Below are 15,649 nucleotides of genomic sequence, written 5' to 3'. Positions count from 1 at the left end.
GATTATATCGATTCGTTCATTTTCAATCAATCAAGGTTAGCAGAAGAATCAAGTAGATACTAGAGATTGTTCATGTGAATTTCATACCAATTTTCGTGTTTTTTTTTGTTTTTTTGTTGCTAAGATATCTCCAATGGTTTCAGATTATCTGGGTATATCATCTTCAACTTATTCTTTTTCTAGTTGTCAAGCAATGTTGAACAATGAGAAGTTTACTTATCGTATTTTTTAAGAAACATAATTTGTTTATATAAAGAGAAAATTAAACTAAAACATACGATAAACTTATGAAGTCATCAATTACTGGGTTGAACGATTTCAAACCCATATTTGGGATATACAGGATAATTGTAATCTATAGTTGGAGATCTTTGACGGTATACGGCTCCAAAGTTGATCTGATATATATATATATATATATATATATATATATATATATATATATACTTACGCCTGTTACTCTTAGTGGAGCATAGGCCGCCGACCAGCATTCTCCAACCCACTCTGTCCTGGGCTTTCTTTTCTAATTCCATCCAATTCTTGTTCATTCTTCTCATGCCTATCTCCATTTCCCGGCGTAATGTGTTCTTTGGTCTTCTCCTTTGACCTTTAGGATTCCATGTGAGAGCTTGTCTTGTGACGTGGTTGGGTCCTTTTCTCAATATGTGTCCTATCCACTTCCAGCACTTCTTCCTGATTTCTTCCTCCGCTGGGATCTGGTTTGTTCTTTCCCACAGTAGGTTGTTGCTAATAGTGTCTGGCCAATGGATCCGAAGTATTTTGCGTATATATATATTCATTCATTCTATGTCTTCTACATTATTTCCTATTTCTTTCGATTTCATTTATTCTTTTCCAAATAAATTCTAGATTGTTCGACATCTTGGATTCCACTGTTAATCGTCGGCCAAATCTACATAAAGATGTTTGTCACTTTTAAAGACAATCCGTTCAGAATTCACATTTACTAAAAAAACAAGACTGAATAGTTATAATCTTGAATATTAACAATGGGTGCATTGAAATTCTTACAACTAAATTATATTCTAAATGTTTACTATCATTGGATTCAACATATTGGATGATCTGTCTGAGAATCAGTTCATGATCTCGATCAAAAACTTAATAATCTCCACAACCCCTATACTAGTAATCAACAAGTGCTCACTAATGACTAGCTTCGTGGAGGAATTCTAGGAGTTCTAGTGAGAAGCCGTGACCAGTGGAGCTAATCCATGTCGGGTAGAGACAGGTATCTACCTCAGTACAATGGAAGATGGTCGCGCAATTTCGTAAATTGGTTGAGGTTAGACACTAACATCATTGGATGCCAGCTCAGTGGTTCAGGAGGTAAAGCATTCGCGCGTGAGACCGAAGGCCCTGGGTTCGAATCCCTTCGGTGAGGGATCGTTGATGCGCACTTCCGAGGAGTCCCACAATAGGACGAAATGGCCGTCCAGTGCTTCTAGGTTTCCAATGGTGGTCTAACATCAATTGGTTCATGATCTCAATCAAAAACTTAATAATCTCCACAACCCCTATACTTATAATAATATGGTTGCATTCATTCTTTGTCTTCCCTTAAATTCATAGTTTCACAATTATCTTGGAATTAATTTACGGAATAAAAATGTATTTCTTTTGAAGTCATACTGTAGTGAACAAGAATAAAAGTGAGCATAATCGAATGTATTTGGATACAAAATTACAGAATGTCTTAGTAAAATCTGTGAACCATACAGGAAATAATTCATTTGTAAAATGTCAATCAATTATCTCAGACTTGACTGTTCTTTCTGTAAATGTCAATCAATCGTCTGAAATTTCATTGTTCTTTTTGTTTCTACGCCAATCATTCTTTGTTCTTTTTAACCTTCTGCCTCCAGACATTTCACTTTCGACTAACGATACTGTTGGGGTAATCCAGAAAACTTCTGGCAAAAGCTAAGAAAAGCTCAGCAAATACTAAGAAGCATTTTATCCAACCAGCGTTCACTACAAGTTTAGCCAGAGACATCAAGAAAGTGAAAAGTCACATGTAGAGTTTCTGATTAGCTGATTGCTATATTGCTACTATGTTTAGTAGCACTCCAGAGTTTTCGGGAAACCCAAGGACACCTAAAATACTGTAAAAACCTTATATTTTCTGTACTAAGACGAACCTTTGGGGTAAAGTGCTTCTTGTATATTTTGTGCCTTTTCTCTCATGTTCAGGTCACTGTGTAGTTCTAGCTTCGGGGGTTACGAGAATAGCTTAGGAACCGAATATAGCGTTCAATTAGCAAGACTTATCAGATACATACTACTTATATTTGTCGAGATCACTAGCACACACCACAATGTTATCTAGATTTAATCTGTACTATTACCTCTGATACTACAACAGATACTGATACTGTTCTGGTATCTGTCTTGTTAGTTTAATCCTACTGTGATAGTACAGTATGGCAACTTGGGTCGTTCCATATTTGTACCAGATTCCATATTGATCATATCTGACTGGAGTAATGAACTATATTTTTTCTAGGTTGTAAGTAATTGTAAAGGAATTTACAAAGTATAGTCAGCTCATATACAAATAGACTGTATTTGTACCAGCTCCCCCGTTATTTTTTAATAATGAATAACTGAATGAATCGAAATCTGTGCTATACTGTAATTAAAATAATGATCTTTAGTATATGATTGAGATTATGAACCGATTGGTCTTAGACCACCGTTGGCAACCTGGAAGCACTGGACGGTCGTCCCGTCCTATTGTGAGAATCCTCAGCAGTGCTCATCTACGATCCCGCACCAAAGGGATTCGAACCCATGGTCTTCGGTCTCGCGCGCGAACGCTTAACCTACTGGACCACTGAGTCGGCATCCAATAGTGTCGGTGTCTAACCTCAACCAATTTACGAAATTGCGCGACCATCTTCCATTGTACTGAGGTAGTACCTGTCTCTACCCGACACGGTTCATTATCTCAATAAAAAAACTTAATAATCTCCACAACCACTATACTGATTATCTTTCGTATAGTCTCATTTATCTCCTTCTGAAGCTCTTTTAGGGCCACTGCTGATCTCAAATCCGGGTAAGGGAGGAGGGTCGGGTGTGGGATCAACAACTCCGACTCGTAGAAAACAACCTTGGTAAAAAACCGCTATCTAGAGTTCTGTTTCATCAGTTACGATCAATCATTCTTCCATATTTTATCTGAAAGAAAAACTTCTATGATATTCTTTTGTTTATGTTACACTCATTCATAAAGTTTTTAATCCTGTAATAAGAAATAGGTGCATTTTTACGTGTTAAATATCGAAAAAACTATGCTTCACTCGATCGAAAAACACCTAACTAAAGCATGCTGTGGAGAAACATTAATTCGCGTTTAGATGAATGTTTACAAAGTGGAATAAAATATCATACTACTGAATAATGAATTATAATAATCTGTATTAATATCCGATTTACGATAGACCATACATATCCTTAACTGCTTACTACCTTAATGCCCAATACCGTCTGATGTAGAAGTAGATTGGAGCAAAGTTAGCACTAGCTAAACCAAGATAAGTTATTAGTCCATAAAGTGGTTGAATTGTACCCATAAGTTAAATTTATCGGTATTGACTATTGGATTAAAGATCTAGATGATAATCATGGCCAATCAGTTAGAGATTTTAAGTGCTGTTTTAAAGATTACCTCCTTAATGCATATTTAGATTGAGAATACGTAACTCTGTAGTGTCGGTTATTATGTTAAGCCCATATACCTTATTCTAGCATTCGGACAGCCCATTCTATTCATTCTACTTGAGTCATATTCTGACCTTGTTATTTATTCGCTTATCAATCTTGACTGTTTTTCTATGAGCGCGTTAGTGTGTGTACATTTCTTATCTCATTACTCATCACATGTCTGTAACTTAATTTTGTGTAACTATAAATATTGATTAACGCTTGGTTAAATGGGGGTTGGCTTACCCGCCATCTCCACTCTGCGTCGTTTTTCTTCTCTCCATTCCATTCGCTTTATTTACAAAATATATGTATTCAAAAGTTGATTCTCGTTATTTGACTTATCTAAATCCGTTATTGACTAACGCGATTGAAGTCGATGATTATATACGAGGATAGGCGACATATATATTTCAACAACATTCATCATTACAATCTCCTTGGAGTCAGATCTCGGGCCACCAAGGTGGAGAGCCCTTTCGAAAACATCGTCCGATCTAAACGACGACAAAAATAAAGGGCCCCACAACTTGATGTTTGATCCTATCGTATTATTTTGTTATTATTGAAATTCTCACCTCATTTACAATGATTTTTGGGAAATGTATACTTTAGGAATGAGCCAATCAGGATCGAGGATGTAGCTTTTTGATTCATGCTCAGAGTTCAAATCTCATATATGACGAGATGACCGTAGAAAATTCATCATTTGTTACCATTGAATAAAAAATAATAGTGTTAAGTGTATGAAATGCTTAATTCTGTCTTTTTAGATTGTATATTACAGGGTAATCGATACTATCATTCGATGTTGATCACGAACAGTATTCTGGAACATACTTCAACCTTGTGGCATTACATTTTATGAATGAACTAATCAGATAGCATCTTTTGTATTTTTAAGCAAAATTCATTTATGCATTCATGCATATAGTTACAGCTACATATGAATTGTTGATTAATATTTCAACCATAAACCTTTGTTCCTTATGCATAATGCCTAACCCTAATTATTAATAACATATGAACTCTTAAAATCTGTTTGGGTGCTTTTAATGATTTCCAATCTATAAGCGGAGTAACCTGTAGGAGTTATGAATAGATTTAATAGTTGAATTCATGAGAAACCTGGAAGTACTGGACGGCCGTTTCATTCTAGTATGGAATTGTTCAGCAATGGATATCCACGATCTCACATTCCGGATTGAAACTCAGGACCTATGAATCTTTCGCATGAACGCCTAACGTTTAAACCACTGAGCCAACCGATATCTAACGTTGTTCATGTCTAACTTCAACAAATCCAAAAAATCAGTAGATTTATTAATTATATTAAATCTGTTTACATATTTCAATCTTATTCTCTTATTGGATAAGAACAATCTAGAAATTGATTGCAGCTGTCATCCTTAAAAATCATGTAATTCTAACTTGGTTCAACTTTGGGAATATTTTATTTCCCCCCCCTGTTTACGGATCTTTCAGATGATTCGTGTTGTCTTTTTCTTCTTTACTCTGATTTACGCATAAAAGAATTACATTTCACGAATCTCCCCCCCTCTCCCTTCCCCCCTCGCAATATACTTGCAATAATAATAATAAACAGGTAAATAAATAAACATTTTGGTTACTTAGTATACATAAAACATGATACAAATAAGTATGAAACATAGTTTCCTTACATTAGTTATATAATACAACTACATTGTATTCTATTTCTTATATAAAATAGTGACTGACTTCAGGAAAAACTCCTGGAGTTCTAGTGAGAAGCCGTTACCAGTGGAGTTCAACCAGGTCTGTTGTGAGATATCAACTCACTGAGGACAATCGTGTACGGTGGCGCAACTTCGTGGATTGGTTGAAGTTAGACATTAACATCGTTGGAAGCCGGCCAGCTCAGTGGTCTAGTCGGCTAAGCGCTTAGCGCGCGAGACTGACATGTTCTCGGTTTAAATCTCGCGGGGTGTGGGATCGTGGATGTGCACTGCTGAGGAGTCCCATACTAGGACGAAACGGCCGTCCAGTACTTCCAGGTTTCCAATGGTGTTCTAGCTTTAATTGACTCATGATTTCAATCTGTGAAATTTCTAAAATCTCCACAAACCCCTTCTGAAACAAATTGTTTATCACAGAATACCATTTTTTAAATAATAAAAAAAATAACTAGCCTAATTCAATTTAGTTTATCTATTATCATTTATTACTTCGCTCCCCCCTCACTTCTCCCTACACCTTCGCTTTATTCTCTTCAAAAAGAAAAGAAAAACAATTTACTATTTCAGTTAATCTACTTTCAATCAAAGATTACATAACCTTTTAAGCGATAACGAGATAGAGAGAGGGGGGAAGAGGGAAAGAGCAAAAAAAAAAAACAAATCATTTGATTTCAGTTTTTTCCTTTATTTTCAAAAACAATTTTTTATTGGTTTTTGAAAACACAGTTTATGGATAATAGAAGATGTTAAATAGTCACCAAGGTAAAAAAGAACAGTAAATATAATCCATATTAAATAGGACACAGTTTCAGTAAACTATTTATCCATTTATAAAAAATTCCCTGTTATTATTCTGGTATTACATATTTTTGAATTATGTGTGTGTGTGTGTGTGTGTACACACAGAGATGCGCGCGTGTGCGTGTGTGCGTAAACCTGTACACTTGAAATTGTTAGGTATCCATAGTAAGTATCCAAGGCATAGTTTTGGTCAGTTCTAGATTTTAGAAATATGTATAAAATTATAGAAGAATTTGTTTGTCTGTTTGTCTGTTTATGTTTGTATATGTGTGTGTGTGTGTACTTTTAATAGTAATTCTCAATCCTACAAACATATTTTTGAAAATAAACTGTAAAAATTGAAGAAAATTTCATTGGGAGTGAACTAATTTGAAGGATATAACTTTTAGGAAAGTACTTTTGTTTTAATGAATCGTTTTAATGGATAAACAATTATTGATTATTACGTAATATTAAATCAATACTTGTTTATTTATTTATTTGTTTGTTTGTTTTTTTCATACTGCTCATCATTATTTTTGAGTAGAATGTAGACTTTATAGTTCACACAGTTATATAATATACCCTTTTGGGCCAGAGTAATTTTAGATTGGTTTTCAAGAGAACAGGACACCATCCGGACAACCCAAACAATAATGCTCAATCCTGTTTAACAGGAGAGCCAAACACCGTCCAGACTTAAATTTTATAATCCGAGCAGTACAGCTCAATCCCATTTCACAAGAGAACCAGACACCGTATAGGCTTTAATGCTACAATCTGAATAGTACAGCTCAATCCTGTGGCTCAACCACACAGGTACCAAGCACCTTGGTGGACCAGACTTTATAGTACTAGTCTATTATTATTATTATTATTATTATTATTATTATTATTATTAATGACTTTATTCGATATTATAGTTTATGATAGAATATAGAATTCTCAGCATAAAGTATTTCAATAAGTTTGCTTTTCTTAATTCTTGATCTACCCTGACGATAACATATTGAGTGATCACTAATTAAATGGTAACAGTTCAGGAATTGATATTTGATACATCACTAGTTAAATCACCATTGAATTGTAGCTTCAAGAAAAGAGGTTTCTCACTAACCATTGATGTCGCTATTTTCTTACTTGTTACACGTAAGTGTTTCTTCAGGAAACCCTGTGGATAACGTAATTCAATTAACATATTATAAAGGTGCTCTAATTCCTTATCAATTGTGTCAACTGAACATATCTATTTGCAAGATATGTGACTAAGTTTCTCTTATCATGAAGAGGCACAAAGCTTAAAAAAAATGTGTGTATTGACTTGAAGAAGAACTTTCTCTATATACACCTCTGCTGATAGAACCATTTTCTTTTCTATTTAACAAAACGTCAAGGAAATGTAGTTTATTATCTATTTCTTCTTCAGATGTAAATTTAATTGTAGAATGTTTGTTATTAAAATAGTTCTAGGAGTTGAACTTTTCTAATGTTCTGATTGGCACTGATGAAAGTGTCATCAACGTAACGACAATAGAAATCAAGCTACTGAACCAGAGTTAGTGAAGACCTCTCTTTGTGGTTAGGAAAAGATAACGTCAAGACAATACGCAGTTCGGTTCTATCACACTTGATCGATAGCAGTCATATAGTGGACAGTCATTCCAAGTAATAGGATATTATTGATTATTCTAGTCTGAGAATTTATTTCATTGTTTTATTTCAAACTGATAATCTGATTGGTTAATTTAAAAGACTAATCAGTATACTTTCATATGATTGGTTAATATTTGGCACACATGCACATATATATATAAACATATATGTAGCACCATAAGACATCTTTAAATGGACACAAATCTAATTAAAGGAAAAGATTTATTTTTAGTAATCATATCTAAGCTAATTATGAATATATAACTCTGCCTGTAGTTCTTCTAGAACTATTGCCGGTCTTAAACCCATATGCCTAGGGTGGGCATAGGGTCAGCAACTTCATATTGTAGAAAATAATCTTGATACAAAAAAAGGCCTCTAACCAGTAATCATGTATGTGTGTATGTATGCGATTTTATACGGAGGTTTCATCTCCGTTATGTAAATATTAATTCATTTTTGTGTATGAAAAAATGGCACGCACGGGGTGGAGGGGGGGAGGGAGGACGATGTAATTCAAATTCTTACAGTTACAATTGGTGTAATTTCACTATAGTGCACATTTTTCTACTGTGTATTATCAGATTATTGTAATGTAGTTGTTGAACATGTCTAAATCACCAATCTAAAAAGTGTATTATAGTAATCAATTATAGGATATTGTTGTTCCCTACATTAAAATATGTGCTTCTATGTGTAGTGTGTGTGTGTGTGCGTGCATACGTATGTATGTATGTCTGTATGTATTAGTCTTAACGACAAATGTATAGGATCATTCATTTTAATCAAGTTTTAATTGTTTAACTATTTGATCTTGTGTTAGAATTTCACTTTTCAAGTTACTTCCTTCTATCATTATCATTGATCATCATTAATCCTCCTCCTCCTCATCATCATCATCATAATGGCTACTCGTATACAAGATTTTGGAATTGATGTAGCAATTTCTAGAAAGGTAAATTATTTTCTATCATTATTTATCATTACTTGGTATTGTTGTGTTTATTTGAATCATTCAATCGATGTGTTAAGATATTGGAATAGATCAGTGTTTCTCTCTTATTGACATATATGTGCCTTGAAATAGTCTTAATTCGCAAACATGATAATGGATAGCAGTGGAAACTAGGCTACGTGACACTTTGTCCTATTTAGGACTTGTCAGCTGAATGTACCTGCATCTCAGAGTTGATGTTCACTCTGTTGTATTAACTTGAATTCAATACGGTTCGCTTTAGTTACCATCACATTGATGTGCACTAACGGTATTGGGTTTCAGTTTCTAGAGTGAATATTACCCTAGGACATGATTAGTACATCCAATTGACAAGTCCAAAATGAAACGAAATACGCATCCTGTATTCCACTGTTATCCACCATTCATTTTTCTCTATAATTATTTGATGTAATATATATTCTTTGTGTATTTTATATTTCTTTTCTCGTTTATAATCAGTAATATATACGGATCCCATAAAAAAAGTAGTCTTTGCTTATAGGGAAATGTAATTCAATGGATGTATCATACATTGTGTACGCTCTCTATGTATATAGTTGTTTAAACTTGTGTTTAATGTTTAAAACCATTTGATTTCAGTGGTATTCAATTATGGGTTTAACCATATGAATAGTGTAAATCAGTAAATCAGTTGATAAGGTTGTGAATCTTCATCGATTGAGATAGTTGGGCCACGTGCTGTGTATGCCTGAACTCCGATTACCATGACGTGCAACACTGATTAGTATTGGAGATGGATGGAAGAAAGTTAGGAGTGGCCAAACCACAATGTGGCATCAGTGATTGAAGTCACTAACTGCTGGTCTTAGACATGTTGATAAATGTCGACTACTTGGTTGAGGTCCGCGTGATTGCCTTAACCAATGAGTGGAGACTCTTGGTGATATGGCTCAGAATCGATCACAATGGTGTAGCTGTATACATTCTTTGTCTTCCCTTAAACTATGAGATTAAATTTGCTTTATATCTTACATTCTACCAACTAATTCTTTCTTCCTGTATTATATCCTTATACACAACGCTTCTTTTATATATTACTACCATTAAAGTTACTACTATGAATTTGGTGATCATCTTGTACTAATGAGGTATAGCAACTTTGACTGATGCTTACTTGTCCCTGGTCTTACATTGTAGCTGACTGACTTAGGAAGAAACACGTTTGAATAGTAGGAAATGGGTAGATTAATTAAATCACCATGTAATTCGAGTATTGATCTTCTTTACATTATTTAAATGGTTTCAATATTCTAATATGAACAATGATAGATTATGAATTGTATAGTATCTGAGTTCGATTCAATTATGTGGAGTTATGGGCCCATATTATTATACAATCCAAAAATAGTAACGAAATCACCTATTCAGTGTAATGAATGAACAAGTAGATGAAAATGGGATATTCTGAAATTTATTCTTCAACTAGTTAGTACAAATATGCTTCTAATATACAATTCGTGGATTGGTTGAAAGTTAGACATTAGTACCGAGTCAGTGGTCTAGTGACTAAGCGCTCTCGCACGAGACCTGTAGGTCCTGAGTTCGAACCACGCGAGGCGGGATCGTGGATCTGCACTTCCACGGAGGAGTCCTATACTAAAACAAAGCAGCCATTCAGTGCTTTCAGCTTTTCTATGGTAGTCTAGCTTCAATTGATTCATGAATTCAACTATTAAATTATAAATTACTTGATTTGTGCTATTTTGACATTGTTCTAAGTTGATACATCTACTTAACTGTTGTCATATCATTCTCTATCTGGAAATCCTTGTTAAATCTATTTCGTAAACTCTATAACAAGAATATTTTAAATGTCAGAAGGGGTTTTGTGGAGATTTTAGAAATTTTCACTGATTGAAGTCAATTGAAGCTAGACCACCATGGCAAACCTGGAAGCGCTGGACGGCCGTTTCGTCCCAGTGTGGCACCTCTCAGCAGTGCGCATCCACGATCCCGCACCCCGCGGGATTCGAGCCCAGGACCTATCAGTCTCGCTCCAGGCGCTTAACCTGTAGACCACTGAGCCGGCATCCAGCGGTGTTAATATCTAACTTCAACCAATGCACAAAGTTGCGCCACCGCACATCATTGTCTTCAGTGAGCTGATATCTCACAACAGACCTGGTTGAACTCCAGTGGTAACGGCTTCTCACTAGAACTCCAGGAGTATCTCTTGAAGTCAGTCACTAGTGAGCAGATGTGTAAATAATGTGATATTATTTATGTTGTACTATAAACTTATATAACATGGATCTAATCAAGTGAGTCTTAAGTTCAAGAAAGTACTCGACTGATTATCTTGGGTTCTAAAACAAGAAGATTGGTAATATGTGATATGTATTGTATGAGTAGTTATTAATGTGATGTATGCTATTTATATTGATAGACGTAATCTATATTTTATTATTAACTATCTAGAAACTACTTAACACATTGAAATTGAGTAGTATTGAAGTTTGAATCTCATCAGGATGTGTATATGTCTAGTTGATGTATCAGAAAGATTGAATGGTCATTTTCACTTATTCACTTAGTGATTGTTTAAAATGTCATCAACTTTTAAATTCACATTATAATGAAACATCCATTTGACTGGGTAGTGTGATAACAGAGTATAATCTATACAGTTTGGAAATATGAATAATAAAGGAAAGTCAACGCTTTATCCAGTAAATCCACTCTTTCAGTAGAAGGTTATGTGAAGGTTGTTGAATTTGTAGTTGCACATCACGGACTAACCTCATTTAAACAAGTATTAGCAATCGTTTCGTTCTATTAGAGAACTCCTCAGTAGTGTAAACTTTGAAAGCCTCTATGGTCCAAGGTTTAAACTCTGTTTATGATTTATGTGTGTTGAAATATGAGCAATCCCAAGTTATGACGTAATATTGAGGCATATTCAGGAATATGAAGTCAAAAAAGGACTATAGGTGATCATTTATTACAAGATAGAAATTAACATTAATTAACAAAGACCAGGAACTTGAAATCTTCCTGGTATATATATACATATATATTGCTTTTCTACGGCTGTCACCCCTCGTGGAGGAGTATAGGTCACTCACCAGTATTCTCCATCCAACTCTGTCATGGACACTTCATTTCCAGTCGTTTCTAGTTGGTATTCATTCTTTTCTTGTCTGCTTACAATTCTCGACATAGTGTGTTCTTTGACCTTCCTCTTTTCCGTTTTTATTCAGGATTCCAAGTTCATGTTTGACTCGTGATGCAGTTTGATGATTTCCGTAATGTATATCCTGTGCACTTTCAATATTTTTCCCTAATTTCCTCCTCAGCTAGAAGTTGATTTGTTCTCTCCCATAGTAGGCTGTTGCGGATGATGATATCCGATCAACGATCTGATTAGATATTGTATATAACTGCATAGTTTTCACTAGTAAATGTCAATTTTTCTCATTTTTATTCCGAAAGTTAAGTTACTACACAAATGTGTATTCATAGGGTATAAATGATTGAAATAGAGTTCTTAGTAGAAATTGCATAATCTTATATGCAGTAACTGATGCAGATGTGAAAGCGCGTATCGGTAAAGCAAGAGCAGTGTATTTACAACTGAAGGACATCTGGAACTCAAAACAACTGTCAACCAACATCAAGGTCAGGATTTTCAATACAAATGTCAAGACAGTTCTACTGTATGGGGCAGAAACCTGGAGAACTACGAAAGCCATCATCCAGAAGATACAAGTGTTTATTAACAGTTGTCTATTCAAAATACTTCGGATCCGTTGGGCGGATATTATTAGCAACAACCAACTGTGGGAAAGAAAAACCAGATCCCAGTGGAGGAAGAAATCAGGAAGAAGTGCTGGAAGTGGATAGGACATACATTGAGGAAAGCACCCAACTACGTCACAAGACAAGCCCTCACATGGAATCCTCAAGGTCAAAGGAGGAGAGGAAGACCAAAGAACACGTTCCGCTGAGAAATGGAGACAGACATGAGAAGAATGAACAAGAATTGGATGGAACTAGAAAAGAAGGCCCAGGACAGAGTGGGTTGTAGAATGCTGGTCGGCGGCCTATGTTCCATTTTGAGTAACAGGCGTAAGTAAGTAGGTAAGTATATGCAGCAATATAATACTAAACGAATGGTGTAAAATGTTTAAAAATGTTGAATATTTTCATTTGTATTGAACATTAAAAAAGTAATGATTGTTCTTATATACTGTGAACTAATGAACTCGTCATTTAAACGATTTCTGACTGACTCAGTATTCCTTACTTCTGTTATCTCTCATGGAGGAGTATAGACATCTCACCATCACTCTTAATCTATCAGACATTAATTTATATTTTATTAATTTTTTTATTTACTTTAAAAAACGTGTTCAGAGAACAAAACTCCACCAAAATCATGACAAATATCATTTACATTTGATAAGGAAACATTCTACGGGAATAGAACCGGTGAGACTCTAATTTATGGACGAGCCAATCAGAGGCTTTTTTTTTAGAGATTTCAAGGTTACAGCGCGAACTTCAGTGCTTAATGCTAACGTACGATCGATTCACAGGGAATTCGTTCGTCGTCTATAAATTAGAGTCTCACCACAGAATGAATGGATCTATTTAACTTGTTGAATCATTGAAAAAAATACATTTCAATATAGAATTAACACTGATGATGAAGAATTCATAATTCAATTATTCAACTTTAAGAATGTAACATTATCACAATACGATTTATTCAAGTTACAAATTTCCCTCAATTTTTTTTTGTATTTTTAATGTATCATGTTTCAGTTGAATAGTAGATATGATCCAGATGCAGAACGTCAAGTGATGGGATGGATACAACAATTAACTGGACAAAATATTCCTCTTGGACGTGAAAATGTTCAAAGAACATTAAAAAATGGTCAAATACTTGTTGAGTAAGGAAGAATGGGTTTATTGTTGTTGTTGTTATCACTGTATACTTATTATGAATTACATCAAATTACTTATGATGTAACAGATAGACTGATAATTAAATTTAATTCCTTAATCATGTATATATATTCAATTAGTTGACCTATTGTTCTTCTCTTAAAAATAAAGTTGTTATGATATTTGTCAATGTAAGGTCTTATAAATACAGTGATCTTGAGTGCTGTTAGAAGTATGAGGGCGATTATCACTTCCCGGTTGTCCACACCGTGGAAGGGTTCTTCTGGAGGTACCTGAAAAGGAAATTGGATTAGAGGTGGTCTTAGTGACCTGAGAACGTGACCGCAGTGCCCAAGGGACGACTGCTTGAGGTCGATCACACACGACCTTTTTATGGGTAATTTTTGTGTTAGCTCCGTACTTGTTGAGACCTTACTGCCGGAGACGGATATCCGTGAGATAGGGTGAGGTGTGGACTTTTAGGGTCGACCTTTTCTAACCCCACCCTCCTCGTGGGAAGGCAGCGTCGCTGTCATGCTGGTTGTCTAAAGGGAACATCTTACTACTGTCACACCTCTGTACAGTCAGCAGTACGACTTCGCCTTCGAACCTTGGGTTTGTTGCTTTTATTCTTACCGCTCCTCAACCGACCTGTCTGACATGGTAGGACCTTGAGGAACGGTTGTTCCAGTCAGTATAGCTCGGCCACGTCATCACGATAGGCAAGCCCGACCACCACGTCGAGGTAGTAACAACGGTCAGGAAGTACGGGCCCAACCGGGACTCGAACCCGGGACCACTCGCACCCGAAGCGAGTATCATACCCCTAGACCACTAGGAGAATGTAAGATAGTGGTTGGAGATAGTTAATAGGAATTCCCTAGACCCGAGTTTCGTTCTATTTGGCACTTATCAGTAAGGTGTACATGTAATCTTGAGGGAACTGATGTTCCCTGACGGATTTGATCATATGTCACTCAGATTCACAGTAAGAGATGTTACCATTGAGTTGTCCAGATCGCGACTGACCTTCTGTAGGACTGAGATGTATTCAGTGGATGGTGATTACGGCGGAATTTTTTTCATTATGTTTTTGTTTAATTAAGTGTTGTTATATTATAGTCCATATTAATGATCATTATTTCTGCCTGTTATTTAAACGATCAACTAATTCTATCAAACTTTAAATGTTATTCTCAACACTATGAGTTGATCTGACCTTGGTTCAGCCTTACCTTATTGGATCGTTGTTACGAGTTGGAATTTTACGAATAAATAGATGGCACTTAGTGGTATAATGTGACTGACTGACAGCTTCTGCTCAGCCGAAAGAATATTAGATGATGAAATACCTGTCAACAGAGTATATTTCTTCTCACAATAAGGATATATACTTCTATCTAAAAACAAACACGATTGGATGTTACAAGAGCTTTGAATATCGCCTGTGTTGGCAACTTATTCAAACTCAATCCTCATTCACGTGAAATAAGATCGAAATTTTGGTATCCTAATACAATTGAATAGTATAGCAATATGTGGTCAAATACAACATATATGTAAGCGATTGGAATCACTACGTTTGTTGTAGGTTAGTTCGTAGGAAACTGCCAGAAGTTCTAGTGAGAAATCGTGACTGGTGAAGTCCAGATGTGTCTGGAATGAAATAGTCCTCACAAATGATCGTCACACTATATCACAAACTAAGTGAACTTATGAAAATGATTCACTGGATTCTAACTCAGTAACTTTATTATTAAACGCCCGTACTGATAACTGAAGGTTTAAGATTCAGTGCTCTATATGATCATGGATATGCACTGTTGAGGGATACAGTGTTTCCCTCTTATCAACCGAG

General features: G+C 35.3%; 1 protein-coding gene across 2 annotated transcripts in view; it reads left to right on the top strand.

Annotated features, from left to right (window-relative positions):
* CNN3_3 (Calponin-3) overlaps positions 1-15,649 on the top strand; it is a 41,513-nt gene that overhangs the window by 8,538 nt on the left and 17,326 nt on the right. The window contains exons 4-5 of one of the 2 annotated variants that reach the window (XM_012939825.3): positions 8,804-8,835; positions 13,666-13,796. In XM_012939825.3, coding sequence (XP_012795279.2) covers positions 8,804-8,835; positions 13,666-13,796 — 163 coding nt within the window. The remainder of the gene's footprint in view (positions 1-8,803; positions 8,836-13,665; positions 13,797-15,649) is intronic. The other variant, XM_051218133.1, reaches the window with a different exon arrangement.

The sequence above is a fragment of the Schistosoma haematobium genome, chromosome 7 (genome assembly GCF_000699445.3).
Source record: "Schistosoma haematobium chromosome 7, whole genome shotgun sequence".
Taxonomy (NCBI): domain Eukaryota; kingdom Metazoa; phylum Platyhelminthes; class Trematoda; order Strigeidida; family Schistosomatidae; genus Schistosoma; species Schistosoma haematobium.
The sequence above is the reverse complement of the archived record's forward strand: the minus strand, read 5'-3'. Positions and strand labels throughout refer to the sequence as shown.